This window comes from Sinocyclocheilus grahami, unplaced genomic scaffold (genome assembly GCF_001515645.1).
Source record: "Sinocyclocheilus grahami isolate Dianchi unplaced genomic scaffold, SAMN03320097.WGS_v1.1 scaffold55.1, whole genome shotgun sequence".
Lineage (NCBI taxonomy): Eukaryota > Metazoa > Chordata > Actinopteri > Cypriniformes > Cyprinidae > Sinocyclocheilus > Sinocyclocheilus grahami.
The window spans coordinates 2,729,461-2,751,835 of record NW_015505234.1 but is presented as its reverse complement, the minus strand read 5'-3'; the positions used below and the strand labels follow the sequence as shown (position 1 = coordinate 2,751,835).

The window sequence follows — 22,375 nt, the reverse complement described above, 5'->3', positions numbered from 1 at the left end:
TTTGTGTTTGGATTATTGTACGGTTGGAAGATCCAAACATGGTCCATTTCTAACAGACTAACAGAGTCAGTCACTTATTGATTTTTTTATCTATTGGTATTTGATAGAATCAGTGATGCCGTGTGTCATGTCCAGGAGTCCAGGACCTCCAGCAGAAATATAGGCCCACAACATTAAAAATACAGCAGTATATTTCATTGTACACATGGGGTACTTTTTATCCCTGTGTGCATCGAACCCATCTTGAGTGTTTGTTGCTAAAAAGCAAATTTTTTTAGTTACATCTGACCATAGAAGCCAGTCCCATTTGAAGTTCCAGTCGTGTCTGACAACAGAATATGCTGGGGATTGTTTTTGGATGACCTAGGAGAATTTTTCTTGAAACCCTCCCAAACAACAAATTTTTTTTAAAGGTTTTCTGACCCCGAGACTCAACTATTTTCTGCAATTCTCCAGCTGTTGTCCTTGGAGAGTCTTTAGCCACTCAAACTCTCCTTCTCACCGTGCATTAGGACGATAGACACACGTCCTCTTCCAGGCAGATTTATAACATTTTCTGTTGATTGAAAATTCTTAATTATTGGCCTGATGGTGGAAATGGGAATTTTCACTGCTCTAGCTCTTTTCTTAAAGCCACTTCACTAATTTGTGAAGATCAATTATCTTTTGCTGCACATCAGAAATATATTCTTTGGTTTTTCTCATTGTGATGGGGAATTTGGGCTTTGTTTTCCCTCCTATTTATATTTCTGTGAAGCCATGGCTGGATAATTTCATGTTCATGGAGTGCTCAAAATTGTGAATATGAATGGGAATATACTTCAGAGATATTTTACTCATAAGAATTTCTAGGGGTGCCAATAATTGTGTCCAACGTGTATTTGAGAAAAACATTTATTTCATAATGATATTTCCCCCCATTTTAAATTCTTCTTATCCAAAGATCAAAAGGATTAACAATGCAGATTAATTTTCACAGCCTTCTTTGATCATATTTACCAAGGGTGCCGATATTTTTAGCCATGACTGTAGCTATAGATTGATAGTTACAGTATCATGATATCAATCTGTTACATTAATTGTTCATTCTATATCCGGAAACACTTTAGGGAACACATATTAAGAGTTTTCCCTCAAACTCATTTGATGCTTATTAATAGTTAGTAAGGTAGTTGTTAAGTTTAGGTAGCCTATGGGATAGGATTAAGGGATCTAAAATATGGTCATGCAGAAACAGCCAATATGCTAGTAATATGCATGGTAATAAGTAATTAGTTAATAGTGAGAATTGGTTGTTAAAATAAAGTGTTAGCCTATGTCCCAACAAATATTTAGTTTGTTTCTGCTTTTACGGTATATAAGGAATTTTAGGAGAAACATCTGTGACAAAGTTATAAGACTCCATTCTGATATGTATCACCCACTTAAGTTTTTCTCACTGATTATCCTGTTTCTCTCAGAAATAGAGGAAATAAACTTCAATTCACATTGGCTTCAAGTGTCCTGAACTGTGGAAGTGTAACCTCTGAGCAATTAAATTTCCCTTTGGGTTTGTGTGTTTGTGTGGGCATGTGCTAGAGAGCGAAAGACAGAAAACAAATGAACTGTGAGTCAGAAGAATCAATCTGGGTTTACAAGAAATATCAGTGAGTGGTAGTATACATCTCGGTAGCATTGTAGGAAGTATAATTACACTTATAGCATCCCTGCTGTATGTCAGCCTATGCACTGATTGCCACTCTAATCAGTGACTGATTAAGTCCTCTGTTCAAAGTTCCAGGTCTGTGTGAGTCACTGGCCTTGCTGTACTCTCTCCTCGGCCCTTTGGGGCCTCTCTGATTGGGTTTTAATTTGCTGGTCAGGGGTTGACACTGGTGCTTTATTATCTCAGAGATGGGTTGAGTTATGTACAGCGTTGCTTCGTGCTATTGATCTGTGATTTTCACAACAAGGTCATTGTAAGGAGAGACAAGGGAATGGATTAATCAACAACCAAGAATGCCATCGCTGCACCAAGAGTTACCTGCAGACATTAAACATTTCCATCAAAGTTCCTGTTTAATTGCTGGATGTTGCTTCACTAATGGCATCAGGGAGGAGCTGTATGTATACGTGTTCAAAGTGTCAATAAGATTTGGTGGCAGAATTCATTCCATTATTAATAATTTTGAAAAATAAGTACATTAAATATTGTGAACACCAGACCCATTTAATTTACATATATTATATTATATCTTTTTGTCGGAAAAAAACATATTTTCTGTCTGATTCTGGCAGGTCAGCAGGCCATGTGTTTAACATTAAAGAACATTTAGTTGCATTGCAAATGGTATATTTTATCATTCTTATGAGGCAAAATATTGATGATATGTCAGAGAGATTGGGTGTTTGATGATGGAGACTCCGAAGCAGTGCTTTTGCCCTGGAGCTCTTTCTCTTATCTGTGTGGTCTCAGCCTGAGATGAACCAGCTCTAATCCAAATTTACTTACTACCCGGGTTTGACCATACAGCCACATGATGTCATCACTAGAATGATCTGATGGTCTCATGGTCTGAGATCTCTGTCTTTGTCTCGTTCCAAGGCCTGATGGGAATTTACAGTGTGTGTTTGAGAAAGAGCGCGCTGAAGGGTACAAATACATTTCTTTTCTTATACAGCTTGTTTTAGGCACAATGTAAAGGTGTGAGAGAGAGTGTGTGTGTGTCATGTTCAAATCTGTTGCTCAGTGGGGGTAGAAAGACAAATGATGGGCCCTGAGTGAGGTGACAACACGTTTCTCCTGTCATCCTTCTCTCATCTCATCACCTTCTCCCCTCAGTGCTCTTCTTCTCACCAGAATGCACAGATGCCCTCCACCTGGGTCGCCAAGGTCCCGTATGCGCCTCCCTCTGCTTTCTCCTGCTCTCTCACATACCTCTACCTGCTCTTCTCCACTTTCTTTATACCCTCTCTCCCCAGTTCTCTACTTCCCTCATATTTCCTCATTTCTCCTCTCTCATATATCCCAATTAGCCGCACGTTTGCATCTCTCTTTTCTCCTGGGGCATATCTCTTTGCAATTGGCGTTCTCTCTGCTTCCCCGATTCTTTCCAAAGTGATCCTTCATGATCTTTCATACAAACGATTTAAGGCAAACTCACTGTGCCTCTTAAAGAGTGCAAAAAGAGGAATAATTGTGTGTGTAGGTCACAAACATATTTAGAATGTGATTTTATATTGAAGAAAAATACACATGCCACTTATTTCAAGAAAATTGATTTTACTGAGTTGCAGTGTAGTAAACAAACGTTTTGGTTGTATATGAACTACACACATGGGAACCACATCAAATCCTCATATAAAGTAAATGAACATAAACTAAGAAAGTGTTTTAATGTCAGGACTGTGTACAGGCAAAGACTCTCAGACTATAAATGTGCAAAACTGCATACTTTCATAATTGTCTAGTCAACTAATTAAATGGTTAGTTCACTTAAAAATTTAAATTCTGTCATCATTTATTCACCCTCATTTCATTCCAAAACTGTAAGGCTTTCTTCTGTGGAACACACACACAAACTGAATAAAGGGGGAAAAAAAAGAGAGAATTCTGTCATACTTTACTTATTGATTATTACAGTGCTATATAATTAGACTGTTTTGGTTTCATATTACAGGGACATTTCAGTAAGATGTTTGCATGTGTTCAAAAATAGATATTGACACTTTTTGGTTTTAAACAAAAAGTTGCATTTTTAACATGAAATGCAAAGTGACACAACTGGTGGCACTTATTAATACAACACTTTTCTGAGAGTTTTACTGAGTGAACTGTCTAACAGCATGCTAATTAAAACACCACTGCTAAAAATCATTGTCCAACAGCTAGTCGACCATTGTGGCCCATCCCTGTCTCACACTGTGACCACAGGCCTTTGAGTATCTGATCCCAGCAGGGTTTTCCTGAGACCTGGAACAGTTGTAGCAGGCTGGATTTGGGTGATGTTGAGCGAGTGGCTGGAGGGTAGATGTGATGTGTGATCACTGACAGAGGACAGTATGATGTAGTGCTGAACCGCTGCTTCACTATTGCCACACAAGCCTTGAGGCTACATGGACCTAGTGACAGTAAGTGAATGTGATTGAGTGAGAGAGTGTGGCTATATGAGTGTGCTATATGTTCATCATGTGATGATAAATGCATACCACAGCAGTAGTGGGCCATTAGAGACCACATGACATAAAAATTGTGGCTAGTAGTTGTCTATTAACTTCAATATTGATGCAGAGATTTTTAAGCTGCATTACATAGTTGGTAATTACATTACATTTACATACATTGTCGTAACTAAAGCCTGTTGGCTACTTTAAAAAGGCCTAAGCCCTATGATATATTGAAATGACTAATCCAAACTTCCTGTTTCAATAGAAAATATGTCAATGTAGGAAAGAAAAGTGTGCTTGTTAAGCATAGGTGAGATTTTCTAACCCGTTATGCAATTAATTTGTTTTGTCCACTAGATGGCAACAATTAAACAAATTGGCTAATGTTGTCATGGTTTCCTCACTAGAGTGGCTCTGACTCAATATGCATTCATTTGTCCATCTTTATCCATCCACTCATTCATTTATCTTTATTTTTGCCCTTTTTTTCTTTTGTTTGGTTGTCATTTATGTCTGTTCATTTGCTTATCCATTTCACTATCTATCATTTGAGTTCATTATGCCTTTTGCCTCTGAGTGGCTCAATGCATGTGGAGGCAGTTGTGTGTGTGTGAGAGAGAGAGAGAGAGAGATATGTGGGCTATTCTGACAGCCGTGCTGAAGGCCTGTCATTAGTGACCTTTCTCCAGCTGTACGGAGTTGCTCCTCATTCGACTAGCAGGAGGCCGTTCTGTTTCTGTTCTCCCACCAGAAAGAAAGAGAGAGAGAGAGAGAGGTGTGGTGGAGTATTACAAAAAGAGTGAACGAGATTATTGAGCAAGAAGAGTCTGAATTATGATTTAGCTGCAAGAGAAACCAGCAGACAAAAAGCTGAAACCAAGACATGGAAGGAGTTTAAGGAATTGTTTTAGTGTTGATGTCTCTCTTGCTCCCATCCAGTAGATGGATTTTACACCGCTAATATGCTGGATACATCCTGTCATTAGTGACCTTTCTCCAGCTGTACGGAGTTGCTCCTCATTCGACTAGCAGGAGGCCGTTCTGTTTCTGTTCTCCCACCAGAAAGAAAGAGAGAGAGAGAGAGAGAGAGAGAGGTGTGGTGGAGTATTACAAAAAGAGTGAACAAGAGATTATTAAGCAAGAAGAGTCTGAATTATGATTTAGCTGCAAGAGAAACCAGCAGACAAAAAGCTGAAACCAAGACATGGAAGGAGTTTAAGGAATTGTTTTAGTGTTGATGTCTCTTTTGCTCCCATCCAGTAGATGGATTTTACACCGCTAATATGCTGGATACACGTACTGTGGTAATCAAACATACAAGTTTGTTTGTGTGTGCTTGTTAAGCAGCCAGATATAGGACACAAGGGTGCGTCTTGTAATTTGTCTGAGATTTCCTCTATCACATACAGCAAGCCTATATCCAGACAGGCTCAAAAATCAGTATGCTCTTTTTCTTTTCTTTTTTTCTTTAAATGTTTTTTTAAACAATGTCTCTTATGCTCACCTAGGTTGCATTTATTTGATCAAAAATATAGTAAAAGCAACATTATGAAATATTACTATTTAAAATAACTGTTTTCTATTTTAATGTAATTTATTTCTGTGATGGCAAAGCTGGATATTCAGCAGCTGTTACTCCAGTTTTCAGTGTCACATAATCTCTCAGAAATCATTCTATTATGCTGATTTGGTGCTCAAGAAACAGTTCTTATTATTACAGTTGAAAATGGTTGTGTTGTGTAATCATTTTGTTGAGACCATAATACCTTTCTCAGGATTCCTTGATGAATAAAAAGCATAGCATTTATTTGAAATTGAAATATTTTTTGTGACAATTGTCTTAAAGACAGAAAAGATCTTTATGGATATTCTGCAAAATGTCTTGGTTTTGGAATGACTTGAAGATAGGGAAATTTTACATTTTTAGTGAATTTTTGTTTTAAATGTTTATGAGCAAAAGCAACAAAGTCCTGTTTACTCTCGTATGAATCTTCTCTGCATGTCTACAGCCAGCCTGTTTTTTCCTCTCTGCCTTTTAAAGAACACTTTTCTGTTACCATGACATCACATCTCTTTCCTACATCTTCATCTCTGTCTCTTCCATCCTGTTTTCTCCTTTAACTCATCTGCTGTTTTTCTTTTCTCCTCATAGTTGTCCTGTTGGCCCCTGCATAGCTGGCTATTGAGGTGTGGAAGTGTGCATCTCTCTGCATACCCGCATTTTTAAACTGTCTCTGTATTTGGCTGTGACGCACACTCTCGTTCTCTCTTTAAATGTGTGTAAAGAGTGCACTTTAGGAAGACCTCTCTCAGCGCAATGTTAACATGGTCAAGTTCACTCGTATCTTTGCATACATTTAGATTTATTAGGACGTATGAACCAGACAGATTTTTATCTTCAAAATCATATAAGGTTGCTACCTGAGCAACACTTCTCACTCCAGTTTCGTCTTGGAATGCATAATGTTCCTTTCCTGAAACGGAAGACAAGGATGAATTTGTACATAGGTATTTGTGGATTTCAGTTTTTTTAATCCAGGGGATTTAGTGGTTTTCAAACTCTGTTATTATTATTATTATTATTATTAAATTGTATTTATTATTGTATTTTTAGGGCTGTTAAAGGTAGCTTTAACTTAAAAGAATAGCTAAGATTAACATAAATTTTTCAATAATACTATGAGTTGCCATCCACTTTTATTTAGCACGTATTCATTAAATTGATTAAAAGTGACAGTAAAAATGGTTTTCAATATTGATAATAAAAATAAATGTTTCTTGAGCACCAAATCAGCATATTGGAATTATTCCTGACTGTTCACGTGACACTGAAGACTGGTGTAATGGCTGCTACAAATTCAGCTTTTTTCATCAAAGGAATGAATTACATTTTAAAATATAAAAATGTTATTTAAATTGTAACAATATTTCACAATTTTATTGTTTTTATTGTGTTTTTGATCAAATAAATAGAGCCTTTAGTGTTATGCTCTAAATAAATAGAGCATAACAGACTTATTAAAATATTACTGACCCCAATCTTTTGAATAGTGTATGTTAGTGTAAAGTGAAATAGTGTTTACAACATATTTCATATTTTGTAATTTAATGTATTTAAGAGTGAAACAGAATATTCTATATGAAGAAAATGTAAGGCAGGGTTTGATTTTTATACAGGGAATGTTTAGATCTCAAAAAGTGGCCATTACAAACTAGAATGGAAAAAAATGAGCTTGGTGACCATCTTTGACATTTGATTGATACTTTAAAGAATTTATTATGCTTGCCAGCCAAAGTACCCATCCAATCTAGCTCTCCCACTAGAATCCTGTCTCTCATGAATTCAGTCAAGTGTACACAGCACAGTACTTGAGATGAAAGAACCTCATGTTGACTCGAGCCCAAAGCAACCATTGCCCCATCCCAGTGATTCATCGGACAGAATCTGATGAGTATGCATTTACATGCATGACTGCATTTGAGTTTTAGCCATTTTGCAGTTTAATGTGTGGCATATACACACAGATATTGGGAGAGAGATTGTAAGATGCTCATCAGGCTGAGTGACAAGCGTATGTGTGTGTGTGACACTGGCAGTGTTATTACCGAGGGATCAGAAGTGAAGATTGTTCCGTTTCCCATCAGTAGTGGCCCAAGTATCGATCTTTTCTGTCAACACACCACTCCTATACTCTGTTTACTGAGGATACACACACCTCATGTGCTTAGTGCAGACTGTATTTGCATGCTAGAGGGGCTGTCAAGTGTTTACAGTATTTATAAAAACAGTCTGGTGTGTCTCAAACGTGAGACGCACATCTCACACACTGTAAAGTAGTATACTATATAGTTAGTAAGAAGGTTATCTATTAACGTTAGTGTTCTTAAACTTAAAGGAATAGATCTCCCAAAAATGAAAATTTGCTATATTTGCTCACCCTCGGACCATCCATAATGTAGAGTTTGAGTTTGTTTTTCATCAGAACAGATTTGGAGAAATTTAGCATTATGTCAGTAGCTCAGCAATGGATCCTCTGCAGTGAATGGGTGCCGTCGGGCACAATCACAATCCACAAGTAATCCACACGATTCCAGTCCATCAGTTATTCTCTCATTCAGCTCACTCAGCTCTCATTCTGATGGCACCCATTCATTGCAGAAGATCCATTGGTGAGCAAGTGATTAAATGCTAAATTTCTCCAAATCTGTTGGAGATTACTCATCTGCAGCCTGAGGGTGAGTGCATTCTCAGGTAATTTGGCTGAACTATTCCTTTAAGTACCTGGAAGTATATGATTTAAACCCTGTGATCTTCAGTCTCGTTGTTTTAGCCGCAGAACAAAATAAAATTTTTACGACACTGAGTGATTAAACTTGCCCAGACACAAGCCCTTTACTATACTAATCCATTTCACAATTTTTAAAGCCTTTTATCTGGAATTCTTAAAATGTATACTATAATTTTATTAAATGTTTGCTTTTAAAAGTTGCTTGCAAATTTTTTTTTGTCAGAATACTCTGGTAGTTTTAAATGGCCATCACTGGAGAAAGATTTTTTTTTTTTGGTGCCAGAGTGTGTACAGAATCTTTGTACAAGCAGGAGCTAATTGGGTCACATTAACCAGCAAAACCTCAACCTCTTTGTGCTCACACATCGCAATCACAGATTCACAGAATCAGAGTCACTACCCTCACCCACTTAAAATAGACATGCTCATACCTAATTATCATAATCATAATCTTAATCTATCTCTTCATTATACAATCCAGTTATTTTATATCACTCACTTATTGTCATTAAAATAAATCAGTACAGATTGTTTCATTAAGTGTTTTGTGTTGAAATTTGATTCTTATTGATTAGGACTTTAGAACAAACCTTTTACTTTGATATTAATAATTACACCTCTTCAAAGCATGACCTGTATACTCAAGTTCTCTTCTGCTTTCCTAGGTATAGCTCATCACGTCTCATCCAACTATATGTTCTTTCTCACCATATCTCTCTCGTCACACATCTTTTCCCACATGCTTCTGACTCATTTTCTAGTATGAAAACAAGTTGACGGGTTCATTTCGTGGTGTAAGATATTTCTGTGATAGAAAATTATATAAAATAGATCAAACGTGAGAGTAAAATGTGCCAACCTAGGGAATGATATTGTCTTATATAGTTTCTGCTTATGGTTTTATATGTAGTATCCTATTCTAGGCCTGTCTGATTTGGTTTAATGCAGATACTACATCAGATATCTTTGACACTTCTGTGCTGTTGAATGACTTGATAATATAATTTCCAACATGTCAAAAACTTGAAAAAGATCAAAATTAACAGTGACTCAAAATTTACATAGACAGTAGAGAACTGTATAAAACATACGGAACTCCTGGTTATTTAAAATATAATCAGGCAAGTGATCTATTTGTTACAATATCTCTCAATTTCTGAAACTGCTTCACACGTGCTGTGTCAAAACCGTGGTTGTAATGGACTCCCACTGTGACTACTACACATCCAAGTAAAATGTGATTATGCTGGTTACAGAAATATCGGTAGAACCCAATCACATGGCAAAAAATGGTAGTGTGGACGATCACCCAGGGCAGTAGTTCGAGAACCCCCAACTCTTCACATTTTTGATGTCTCTCTTATCTAACACAAGCATTTGAGGTCTACAAGTCTTTACTATCTTCTTTTGTGTTTAACAGAAGAAAGGCATTACAGTTTTTTGGAACAACATGAAGTTGAGTAAATGATGACAAAATGCTGTTTTTTTATTTTTTTGGGTGAACTATCCCTTTAAATCTGTGTTGTGCCTGAAAGGGTCCCTTTTAGCTTTTCACACTTGAAACAGTTAACCCTGTGCTTAAATTGAATACTGTGTTATATTGTTTCACTGCTCCTAATTTACCCGGAGTAATCAATTAATCCTGTGAATTCATATGCTGACGTTTCACACTGTACATTACTAAACCCCGGGTTAATGTTCGTTTGCCTATTTGTGGAGTCAGTGTCACTAATTGGACGAACGCAGCACGCGACCTGTTCATAACGGCTCTAGCATTGCGCATACTCCTATTATAAATTGCCGCCTTGCTTATTTTTCCCATAAGAGGGAGAACGGCCATTTGTAAATTTAATGTGTCTGCCTGGCTTCGGGTGTCATCCGCTTCCAGGTATTTTTAGCTGTACAAAACAGCTCGTTTTGCTGTCTGATGTTGTAGACTGGTGTTTCTTGCCATATTATTTTAACGTATTGTCTTAATTACAAACACACTGGTTTGTGGCGCAAACATTTTTACTATTTACTGCACTGTTATTCTAATTTTTTTCTCTACAGCGGCTAATTAATCGTGAAGTCTCGCACATTCACAGAAAACTCTTTATTTGTATTATGGGTAAATACCATATCCACAAAACTAGATACCTTAAATTTAAACCCAGCTGCAAAATATTTGCTTATGGTCTACAATTATTATTGTCACCACTTCAGTCTCCTCCAAAAAAAAAAAATGCTCTAAAAACATCTCGTTGTCAAGCCCCTGGACTCTATCTGTGTGTTTTCCCCCCTCCATGTGCCTGCCCTGACCTAGTTTTCCCATGTGTTTGATTGTTTATTGCTCCCAGGTGTGTCTCGTCAAGTCAAGTGTATTTAATGTGAGTTCGGTTCCTAAATTCTTCGTCCGGTATTGTTCGTCTATCCCCTCTGCTACATATGCTTTCCTTTAGTTTGGATGAATCAAACGTTGCCGCATGGAGCGACAAAGCAACGGATCACCGTGGAGCCTGTGACGTCAGTCAAGGTGCGAGAGCCGGCAACAGAACCCGCCACGAGGGAGAATGCCGCGGACAGAGAGAGCTGCACCGTGGCTGAGGGTGAGCTGAGTCGGGATTTGGGAGAATGCAAAGTGGAGGAAAACTTAATTGACTTGTTTACCGACCTGCCCCCTTTCCTTCCTCTGTCGGTAAACTCTGTCCATTCCGTTCCTGAGTTTAGCCCCGAGAAAGTTCCTGTTCCCATGTCTAGCCCTGAGAAAGTTCATGTTCCCATGTCTAGCCCTGAGAGGGCTCCTGGTCCCAAGTTAAGCCCGGAGGCTCACAAATGCCCGCCCACCCACTCTCTCCTGCCTCCTCCACTGCTGTAGTCTGGCAGCCCCTCTGCTCGCCCTCAGCCCACCATCTATATGGTGCGAGCTCCACAGTGCTGTCATCCTCCATCTTCACAGTGGCTGGGGCCCGTAGACCCTTCGGCTCCACCATGGCTCCTAGCTCCCTCCTCTCCACCGTGGCCCATCTGTCCACTGGCTCCGCCGGGCTCCCTCGTCCCTCCGGCTCTGTCTTGGTCTGTCGTCACCAATCCTGTGCCTCGGGACTCCGCTCCGCCGACTGCGCCTCGTTCCTCCGGCTCTGTCAGGCTCCTCCATTCCTTTGGCTCCTCCTCAGTCCTCTGTCGCTCCGGCTCATCGGCTCTCCGTCTCTGCCTCGGGCTCCTCCACCGCCTGCTCCGCCGCCGTTGGTCGGCCCCCCGGGGTCGTCGGCCCTTCCTCCTCCATGGCTCCTCCCTCCGTCGGCTCCACCATGGGTTGCTGTCATGGCTGTGGCCTGGGTCCTGCTTGGCTCCTCCTGCTCCAAGCCCCTCCTGTCTCCTCCCTCCTTCGTCATCCCCATGGACTCTGCTCGTCATCCTCCTCCCGGGGGCCCGTCCTCCTCCCGAGCCTCCTCCCAAGTTCCCACCCATTATTCTAGGGCGCGAGGACGCGCCTTCCAGGAGGGGGGCGAGCAGCAGCAGCATGACACTCGTGACACTCATATTATAGAACAGTTAAGTAAATTGTACATTTTTTTTTCCTCCTTTCTTTTCTCTCCCCTGTATTCTCCCATATGTTCTATCTTTATTCTGTATTATTTGTTTCTTTTGTATTGAATTATATTTATGCAATTAAGAAAAAAAAACATTCACAGAAAACGGCTTACTTCCGCATTGAAAAATAAGGTATTATGACATTTGAGACTATGAATAGGCTTTTGGACTATAAATGTAAGAGTGAAACAGTCTTTTCTTCACTCCAATTAACGCATTTTCAGTCACCATTTGACATGTTTGCCCTCAATGCTGAAACTGTTTCTGTGACTGTCCAAATATGAGGCACGGATGTCTGTTGTTTAGCATCTAGTCTTAACATTCTAACACTGCATCATTTCACACTGTACAAGTTTGTAAAAACCAGTGCTAACCCTGTTACAAGTGTGAAACGTTCCTTTACCCAGAGTTCCTTTACCCGGTTGTTAGGTTGTATTTTTAAATATGGCTTCTTATTTTTATTTTTTTTGTCTTTCAATCTTTAGGTCTCGGATATGGCTGTGAGCATCTATGAAGCTGTCTGGAGTCTCTACTAGCACCTTAACAGAGGTAAATACTCATATTACATGACTTGCTGTTTGCACATAGTCTCTTCCTCTTTTTTTCTCCCAGTCCCTAACTCTCTCTCTCACTCTCTCTCTCTCAGGAGCATCTTCCCTCTCTCCCACTTTTGTTTACTTCTCCCCTATCTTCCATCTGCCTCCTATCAGGCTGTCTCTCTTTATTACAGACCGCCTGCGTCTCTCACCTTGTCCCCTGAAAACCCCGCCTCGCGAATTAGACCCAGAGAGAGATGGAGTGAGTGAACAACCGAACCGATAGAGGACCGAGAGTGTGGCCAAAACCAGCGAAAGTGATGACAGGTTATTTTTCACCAGCCCTCCCTAGACAGAGCAATGCTGTTTTCTCTTCTCCTCTGACACATGGAAGATTTAATCTAGCTATCTCTGGGCGGCCCTTCCGCTCCTGTAACCAAATGAAAGCCATGATTACACACGTTACAGGCAGAGGGGGTCTGGAGGCCTCTGCGCCAAAAAAAGGCCAGAGCAGCAGATTCACCAGGCTCGGCAGGGTGATTCAGAATACATGTGGGTGCACATGTGCGGACTTGCCTTTATGTAAAACATTTGTCTTTATTGTTATGGAGGTTTATTATTTGTGTGCCAGGTGGGAGACATCTTGAACCATAAAAGTGAATAATTCACATAGGACTTGCACGCTGCTGCTTTATATGATTATTTAATAGCTTCCCTCCTCATCTAAATCTCTCCTCCGTTCCTCCTATCCTCTTCTGAAGGAGAACCGCTTTGAATACTATTACATGCAGTAGGGCACAAGCATAGGCTTCTATTTTTATATGCAATGTTATATGAGTCATAACAAGTTTATGGTGCTATTTGCTAAAAATTAAACCGTGTGGATTTCTTTAAGAGACTCCCTTAACCTGATGTATAATTGCTGTGATGCATCAAAATATGGCACCACTCTTTCCATTCATGCAGTTACTTCTCAGATACAACATTTGTTGGAGATTTTCAAAGTGGTTCAGTGGTTTCTGCAGTTTTGCCCCAAGGAGTCTCGTGACTGTCTCTTTAAGCGTCAAGTGAGTCCTATATCACTGCATGCAATATTTATTCTATTCCACTGCAAGGCCTTAATAGTTTTTTTCCGAACCAGCTGAGTGCACCATAACTCCAGCGCAAAGCAGCAGGGAACATGGAAATTAGAAGGATATTTTATGTTTAGATAAGAATGTCTAATCTGAGAATGCATTCGGATAAAAGCCTCTCATACACTCAAGATGCCATGACTACGTAGTTTTATGTATGCAAACTATGATTAAGGTGATGTCACTGGCTTAGCAAAGCGTACATTTTTTTAAGTGTTCAGTGTATGCCTATGCCTCTTTGTTAACTTGATTATGATTGTATCATCTGTATACCAGGCTTGTGCAAAATTCAGAACTGAATCGCTCTATAAATTTGGCCTATAAACAGTCAGGGTTTGCTTGTCAAACTTTGCTTTTCTAGATAGTTACAAGAATTTCAATTCATTGAATTGCAATTCTATATTTTGTTTGCTGCCAAAATTCAAAATCAAATTGGAATTTAAAATACATTCTGAAAGGTAAACAACCATACACGCCTTTCCCTTGCTGACACATAATAAAAAAGTTTAAAGCAGTGACACCATTGTACACCTTCCCTGTTGTCCTTGTACATCCCCGCTGGAGTGGACTGAGCCAAACTCTTTTAAAATCATATTATTGAATCGCCTACAGGACAGAAACTGTATTTCTGATGAGCCACCACCAGGCCGCCAATAACAGACTAATGTGATTTGTCAAATTGCATTTACAACACTTTACATTCTTGATTGGATTACTCCCAGCAAAAAATTGGTTGCAGTCCTCTCCTAATCAAGTTAATCATCACTTTCACCTCAAAATGTGTAAAATGAAAAGAGAACAAGGTTCATTAAATATACAGTGTGCCAACCTCAAGTTTTAATATGATTAGTATCAATCTTTCATTTCAGAAAGGGAAACAAGCTTGGAGCAATATCGGTTATGCCTCCCAATCCTGTTTGGAATTGAAAACAGTTTAGCTCGGAGGATTATTTGCAGTCAAATGAATCTGTATTTAGTTACAAAACTGCGAAGCCAAGGCACCTCTGTGAGAAGCTTGCTTTTTAGTTCTCCATAAGCAAACAATAACTAAAGAATGCTTGGAGTTATGGAGGCTCTCAGGGAAAACATGTCATTTGCAAGGTGATAAATATTTTAGTGTGCTAATTACTTTGGTTGTTAACTTCTCCTTTTGAGAACTGAGGTGTTTGCATGCTAATTGTTCTTTAATGACGGTGTACCGCGTAGTCTTACTCTGCTGGGAGGGATATATACTTACCTTGATTTTCTTTTTCTCATCATTTAGACATGCATTTTGTTATTATGTACTAGGTGTTTTCCCGCACTAGCAGCCAGGCATTGCGAGCCAGCTGGCACAAGCACACACAATGTTACGCTTAACATGTCACTGACACACCTCCCTCTCTCTCTCTCTCTCTGTATTTATTTATTTACACCATTCTCGCTTCATGATGCGGGGAGATGGAAGCACCTTGGGCAACAGAATGATGCAACAAGACCTGCGGGATGTGGAGTGTGACAGGACATTCCTCACAGGGAAGCTGTCACAAGACAACATCTGTCCTGACGCTCCACTAACCTGGCTTTCATTGTTCATCTACAGCATCAGGCAACTGTCATATCTATCTGTCTTGTCTTTCTGTCTCTATCTGTCTGTCTGTTTGTCTGTCTGTCCGTCCGTCTGTCTGTCCATCCATCCTACATGATCTCTAAATGACCTGCATCAGGTTTATGAATGTGCTACTCTAGGCCTACAATGATTAAGTTATATGGTTTCCAAAATGTGATTTTGTTTGTTTGAATAGTTATAATAAAAATCGTTGCCTTCATCCTTTTCATCCAACTAATCTCTGTAATTTTGGTTAAATTTTCTCAGTTGGTATAAATTCATAGTGATCAGAAGTGTACTGTGTTGAATGTATAACTGTGTTTTTTAACGTTCAACATGTTGATTTGTACTTTTAGGGCAATTATGGCAGAAATTAAACTTTTCAATTTTAGTATTTTTTTTAAATAACACTGCACCACTGCAGTCTTGTGGGTTGCTGACCTCACTAAAGCTGTGCCTACAGCTCACCATCTCTTCTTTAGGACATTTCTTTTGATAAAGTGAATAGGTGACATGCTGACTGCTGTCCGCTCCTGTTGAGATATAGTGGTGAGATACTGTTTATTCTCTTTGCTTTCACCGTAACAGCAGGTGTCCATACAGTGGTGTGCACACAAAAATATCTGACTCAATTGTGTTTTTATTTATTTTTATTTTATTTTATTTATTAACTCATCCATTTACCAGCTTCAGGTCTGATAACCAAAAACAGTTCCCCTTCATAGAATGGCATCAAATTTAATGAACTCTTCAGCTCAACTCATCATACATGCTTTGTTGTCGCGGTTTCTTTCAAATGTCAAGCTCGTCCTCTGTTCTTGTTTAGCTCGCCATGTCCCTTTTCCTGCTAAAACCTGCTCAGTGATCTCATTTATTAAATGTCATGTTGGAACTGCGCTGGCGCAGAATGAGTGCTGTCAGAAAAATGAGACACGCGCGGGCCTCAGACGCCACATCCCATCAACATGTCCAAAGTCTGGGCGAAATATTTTGAGCAACAGCATATGCTCCCTAAATTTTGTGGCGTAAATATACTAAGGCTTCTCCGTGTATTCACAATTCACCATCGGTTTTCATGAGGAAAATGTGGCAAAGATTGGTGGAGTTATAGTACGTCCGAATATTACAGTCAGCTGGAACTGTAATATGATATAGATTTTTCTATTGATTGAATTAACGACTTCCATGAGTGTTTTACATTTCTTTAAAATTATTTTAAATTTACAAAAAAAAAGCTATCATCCGTGGTTGCCAGAACTTCACTGAAAAAAAAAAATCAACGTTTCAAGCGTTATGGGAGGCATTATGCATGTGTATTTTACATTTCACAACTATGTCACTAAATAACATACCAACTTACTGTAGGCTACTTTAACTATTCAAATCTGCTTTGTGGAATATAGCAGATTGTACTGGCTTTTTTTACTTATTTATGAACCATAGCCAAAAATACATACAGGCCTAGACAGCACAGTATTATAAAACACCATTTGAAATGAATTAACAAACAACTAAGTAAAATAAATAAATAACACCCTTATGAAGTCAATAAAACATGCTAATAAAATGCGAATGACCTTGCAGGAACGTCTCTTACTATTTTCTTTCAGGAATGTATTTTTTACTATTTTAAACGGTTTATAGAAGCAAAACATAGTTTTCAACATTGGTTTTTGTTGAATGTTAATAAAATGTAATAAAGTATAGCTATGGCAGTTCATTCACGTCCAACCCCCCCCCCCCTTTTTTTTTACAATTAAATTACATTTATTGTCTATTAAATCTAATATATTTTTTCCTTTACATTTTATAAGGTAACCAATTAACACCTGTCTACTGTAGCATTTTTATATTATTTTTCTGTAAAAATAACTTTTTGTAACACCATAGTCCTCCCTGCTTAAAGTTGGCTTGTCCATCTGTAGAAGAATGTCTAATCATCACTGCTTTCGTGAAGTGTCCTTATCTGAGCAATAGCAGTCCGATAGTGAGCAAAAACAACTTTGTGAACTTCTTCCATCCGGCGTTCGTGAAGACAACCTCCGCTGTGTTTCCGCGCGCTCACAATCCATTCATCTGGAGTAATATTTTAACATGGCACGGAAGAACAAACTGCGTCCTTGTGTCCGGTAGTACGATGACAAAATAACGCGCCCCCATTTTCCGAGGATCGGGGTGTCATCCCCTTCTGTCTGCTGAGAAGAGTCCACCTGTAAGATGCTTCTTTTGAGGGGTGGGACCCCACCGGCGCTGTCACGAGAAGAGGCGGTCCGTGCATTGGCTTGGAAAAGGATTGGAAAAGTAAAGCCCGTCTCCTGCGCTGATTGGGGGCCCGGAGGGGAGGGCGGGAGGATTGCGCTCGCGAGCCTTTGTGTTTCACTTCTAATATCTCACATATCAATAATTGAGCGCGCGAGCAGACGGACTCCACGCGCTATGTATTCTACTGCGCGCGAGCTCGGTAAGGGCCTTGATCCGCTTAAAGTCGGCTCTTCCACTACGGACTGAGACGGGAACGAGGGGGAAAACTCTTGTAGTTTTGACTTGAACTGTTTGGAAGGACTTCGTTTTACAGTGAGGACAGGTTTGGAGTGATTTTGGTTTGGGATTTGAGCGCGCTGTGTCTGTGGGAGAAGACTGCTGTTAGGTGCGGAGTGAAGTTGGCATGATGTTGACGTTGGTGCTAGGCGCAGTGTGGTTAGTGTGCCATGCATACGCACAGAACGAGACAGAACCCATCGTACTGGAGGGGAAATGCTTGGTCGTGTGCGACTCAAATCCCACCTCGGATCCCACTGGGACGGCTCTTGGGATATCGGTGCGCTCGGGAAGCGCCAAAGTGGCTTTTTCCGTGGTGAGGAACACGAACCACGAGCCGTCGGAGATGAGCAATCGAACAATGGTGATCTACTTCGATCAGGTAAATTTTCACTGTGGAAATGGACACTTCTTTTGTTTGGTTACTTTTTACGCGTTCGCCGGTTGGGAATTGCGGGAGGATTTTTATGTCACAGTTACAAATACAAACTAGATACACAATCAAAGAAATATTAGAGCAGTCAAACATTTAACTGGTATGTGTAGTCTGGGGAGGTGTCACATTCCCTTACACTTCGTTAAAGGTCAATTACAGGCTAATGGCTTTCAATTATATCTAATAGCCGTGTCATAAAACTCTTCTCCATCTCCTCTGTTATATATAATGAATCACGAAATGCTTTAAACGGTTTGCTGCTCTACACTAGCGGGTTTCCATTGTAAAATTTCAAGTAAGAGCCAAGACGTTTTTTAAAGAGATTTTACGCATTATTTGACTTCCATTCTGATGTCTGCATCCTCCTTCAGGTACTTGTGAACGTCGGTAGAAGTTTTGATGAGGAAAGGAGCAATTTCTTCGCCCCGCGCAAAGGGATATATAGTTTTAATTTCTACGTAGTGAAAGTGTATAATCGTCAAACGATCCAGGTAAGTGCTCGTACCTTTATGCTCACCAGTCTTTGAAGTGTTCTGTGGTGCGCGTGGGATAGTAAAGTGTGTGGGAAAATGTGAAATTTTCAGTTGTCTAGAGAGGAACGTTTTCTTGTATTCCCTCAATTAGCACGAGATTAACAACCAGCCTAAAATTTGGCGCGTAGACAAGGCTGGCGCGTGTTCAGGACCATGGACAGGGAACGCGCGAGACAGATTCGCCTCCTGTTTTTGTTGAAATCTGCACGGCACAAATAATACTTACATATATAAAAAAAACATGTAGACTATCTTTGTCTAATTAAAGCGCAGTCGCTGTCTTGTTTCTTGGAGATTTGACAATTATATCCCGTTATTCCGCTCTGATCGGCGACTGAATTAGAAGCAAGTTAAATCCCACATATCCATATTCATTACTGAAACACTGACTAATTGAAGACAATGAGTTGGAGTTGTGTATACGACGCACACAAACAATATAAGATGAGACAACACATATATTGAAATCAAAGCTCTAATCCAACTATGATCATTTAATTAGGACGAATAATATAAGAGAAAACACGTCTTGCATTGGAAGGCCTATTTAGTTATGTTTTTTTTACGGTGCTCACAGGAATTACAAGAATTATAGTTGTACCTTATACATTTATTTATACCTTTTTATCAGATGCAATGATTTTGCGCAAAGCTTATGGGCTATTAGGTTATGCTGTGTATTAAGTGTGAAAGGCCAGACTTTTTAAGACCGAATGGTGTTTTCAATTGATTGTTTTAAAATAAAATTATTGTCCTAATAATGCTTAGGTAATTCATATGTGTCCAGACCAAACAGAAAATGTTTTTGTAATTTTTAAAGCATATTATCTTGCACAGATCTATAATTGATTTAATGCTGGTTTTTGTATAGTCCTTTGTTTCAATCTGTTCAAGTGCCACCTTTTTTTGTAAACAAGGTTTTTCTCAACTCCTTCCATATTTTTGGCTGGAGTAACACAGTGTGTGAGAAATATTTTGTTTAGCTGGCAGAATAAATATTTCATTTGTTGTTCTATCTACATTCACACTTAGTACTTCAAAGAAAACATAAATTCCACTCTGTTGATCTGAGAGGGAGGAGCAGGCCTCTCTATTAGCATGCAGAACATATGATAAACACACACACACACACACACACACACAGAGATCTGAAAGGCTCCATAAATAATCCAGCAACACACATAGTACCTGTATGGATCCCAATCAATTGCTTGGAAGTAAGACTGCATACATTGGGTGTACATATATCTTATCTATTTGATTGCAGTTTCGTTCAGTTTAAAACCTCTGGTCATATCCATATAGTCAATTTTATATTGTGTCACAGAGTAATGTACTTCAATACCCAAAGGACAAGTCCATCTGACAACATTGGTGTCTGATGGGCAAAAGCTTTTTAAATTCTGGTCTGGTTTAGGTGTCACAATCAAGTAATCACATTCTCTATTTAAAATTCTAGTCAGTTGTTTTCATTATAAGTTAATTGTGTCATAAAACTCACAAACATGATTTAGTTAACACATATTTTGTTGTCTTTGGGGAATACTGACACAGACTGAGGAGTCAAATTGTCACAGAAAGTTCTTCTCATACAAAGCTTAAAGCAACCATTTTCAATAGACAAAGCAGCAGACAGCCATGCATTTGAATATTGATTACTGCCCATATTTTGTGGTGCACAATTCTCTTTGAACCCGCAGATGTGACAGACGGTAATTAAGAAAATTACTCTCTGACCTAAAATAATGCCCCTGTAAATAGATATGACAAAGGAGGAGGAAAAATATTTTGTCGTCTCGTTCATGTCCAACCATTATGTATGACTGAGACAAGCAAAGGGACTGAAAGAGAGAGAAAGAGAAAGAGGGGGGTTGTCCTCCATCACTTCACTGCGTCATTTGGACAGGAAGCTGTCTGTCGGTTCAGTTCAATGCAGCATTAAATTGTGTGTTGAGATCCGTTCACATTATCTCACATCTTGTTTTTGAGTTCTTCCATACAATGGTCCATTTATATGTTTTACATGTACTTGAAGAATGAGGATGGAATTAGAATTTCAGGGCCTCAAAGCTGGAGGTTTGTTTTTCGAAAGGTTAAAGTCAGCCGAAAAAACGAGATAGAGCATCACTTGGCATTCTGTGAAAAAATGCATTGAGTCATGATGAGGGCTTGTTAGTGGTGAGCCTTTTGTGGCTTTTTATCTCTGTGTAAGAGTGGTTTCTCATTGTGTAACAGTGTTTTTGCTATTTTAACAGTGTTTTTGTTATCTGATGGTCATGCACAACATTCAAAGGTGCCTTTCCAATAATCACAAGCTAATTTCTCACTGAGAGTTCTTAGTGGTATCAAATGTAATTTTCGCCCTTCTTCTGGCTCTGTCTGAGCATGGCTGGCATAGAAAAACAGACACAAATAAAGTAATGTGCCATTTTCATTTCCCCTGGCAAAGGCCCATAAATGCTTTTATCAACTTTTATGATTTCATGAGGAGTTGTCTACTATATTATCAAGGGACTTGTCAGTGAGCAACAAGAAAGGGAACAAACATGTATAGATTATGCATGTTATTGTTGGTTAAAAGATTAAAACAGACTTTGATTTATACTAATAAAGTGAAAGTGACGTGACATGTGGCCAAGTATGGTGACCCATACTTGGAATTAGTGCTCTGCATTTAACCCATCCAAAGTGCACACACACAGCAGTGAACACACACCCGGAGCAGTGGGCAGCGATTTATGCTGCGGCGCCCGTGGAGCAGTTGGGGGTTCGGTGCCTTGCTCAAGGGCACCTCAGTCGTGGTATTGAAGGTGGAAGAGAGCGCTGTACATTCACTCCCCCCACCTACAATCCCTGCTGGTACGAGACTCTAACCCGCAACCTTTGGGTTCCCTATAACATTACAGTTTCCCGTTGTCCCATTGGGGTTTTGTATGTGTGTTTTATCCAGCCGAGCAATACCTGCTTAGTAATTTATATGCTCAATTGTTCAAGAAAATTCACTTTTCAGTTTCTTTAAGCAAAATTAGACAGCCAAAAGAAAGTACGTCCTTTCGCACCAATGGGATTCGACCAGCTAATCTATATGCTCCCATGTTACAGGTGAGCCTGATGCACAATGGCTGGCCAGTGATCTCCGCCTTCGCCGGGGATCAGGACGTCACACGCGAAGCGGCCAGTAATGGTGTTCTGATTCAAATGGAGAAAGGTGACCGCGCATACCTCAAGCTGGAGCGAGGCAACCTGATGGGCGGCTGGAAGTACTCCACCTTCTCCGGCTTCCTGGTCTTTCCTCTGTAGAGGAGGGGCATGCCACGGAGGGACTATTGCTCTTTAGCTTGCCAGCTTGTGGGAGATAGAAGGGATATGAGGGCAGACGAGTCGACCAGCTAATCTATATGCTCCCATGTTACAGGTGAGCCTGATGCACAATGGCTGGCCAGTGATCTCCGCCTTCGCCGGGGATCAGGACGTCACACGCGAAGCGGCCAGTAATGGTGTTCTGATTCAAATGGAGAAAGGTGACCGCGCCTACCTCAAGCTGGAGCGAGGCAACCTGATGGGCGGCTGGAAGTACTCCACCTTCTCCGGCTTCCTGGTCTT

The 22,375-nt window shown here is 39.8% G+C and overlaps 1 protein-coding gene across 1 annotated transcript; it reads left to right on the top strand.

The window, feature by feature from the left end:
* The first annotated feature begins 17,614 nt into the window (after window positions 1-17,614).
* On the top strand, window positions 17,615-22,147 carry LOC107583779 (cerebellin-1-like). Its single transcript, XM_016270090.1, has 3 exons — window positions 17,615-18,185; window positions 18,611-18,730; window positions 21,875-22,147. Exons 1-3 carry the CDS (start codon window positions 17,931-17,933, stop codon window positions 22,070-22,072), a joined length of 573 nt encoding a protein of 190 aa, XP_016125576.1. The 5' UTR covers window positions 17,615-17,930; the 3' UTR covers window positions 22,073-22,147.
* The last annotated feature ends 228 nt before the right edge of the window (window positions 22,148-22,375 follow it).

Bases quoted from the DNA above. Each gene is read 5' to 3' on its own strand.
- LOC107583779 (XM_016270090.1), top strand. From the start codon at position 17,931: ATGATGTTGACGTTGGTGCTAGGCGCAGTGTGGTTAGTGTGCCATGCA. The intron at 18,186-18,610 runs GTAAATTTTCAC...ATCCTCCTTCAG, and splicing joins TGGTGATCTACTTCGATCAG to GTACTTGTGAACGTCGGTAG. The intron at 18,731-21,874 runs GTAAGTGCTCGT...CCCATGTTACAG, and splicing joins ATAATCGTCAAACGATCCAG to GTGAGCCTGATGCACAATGG.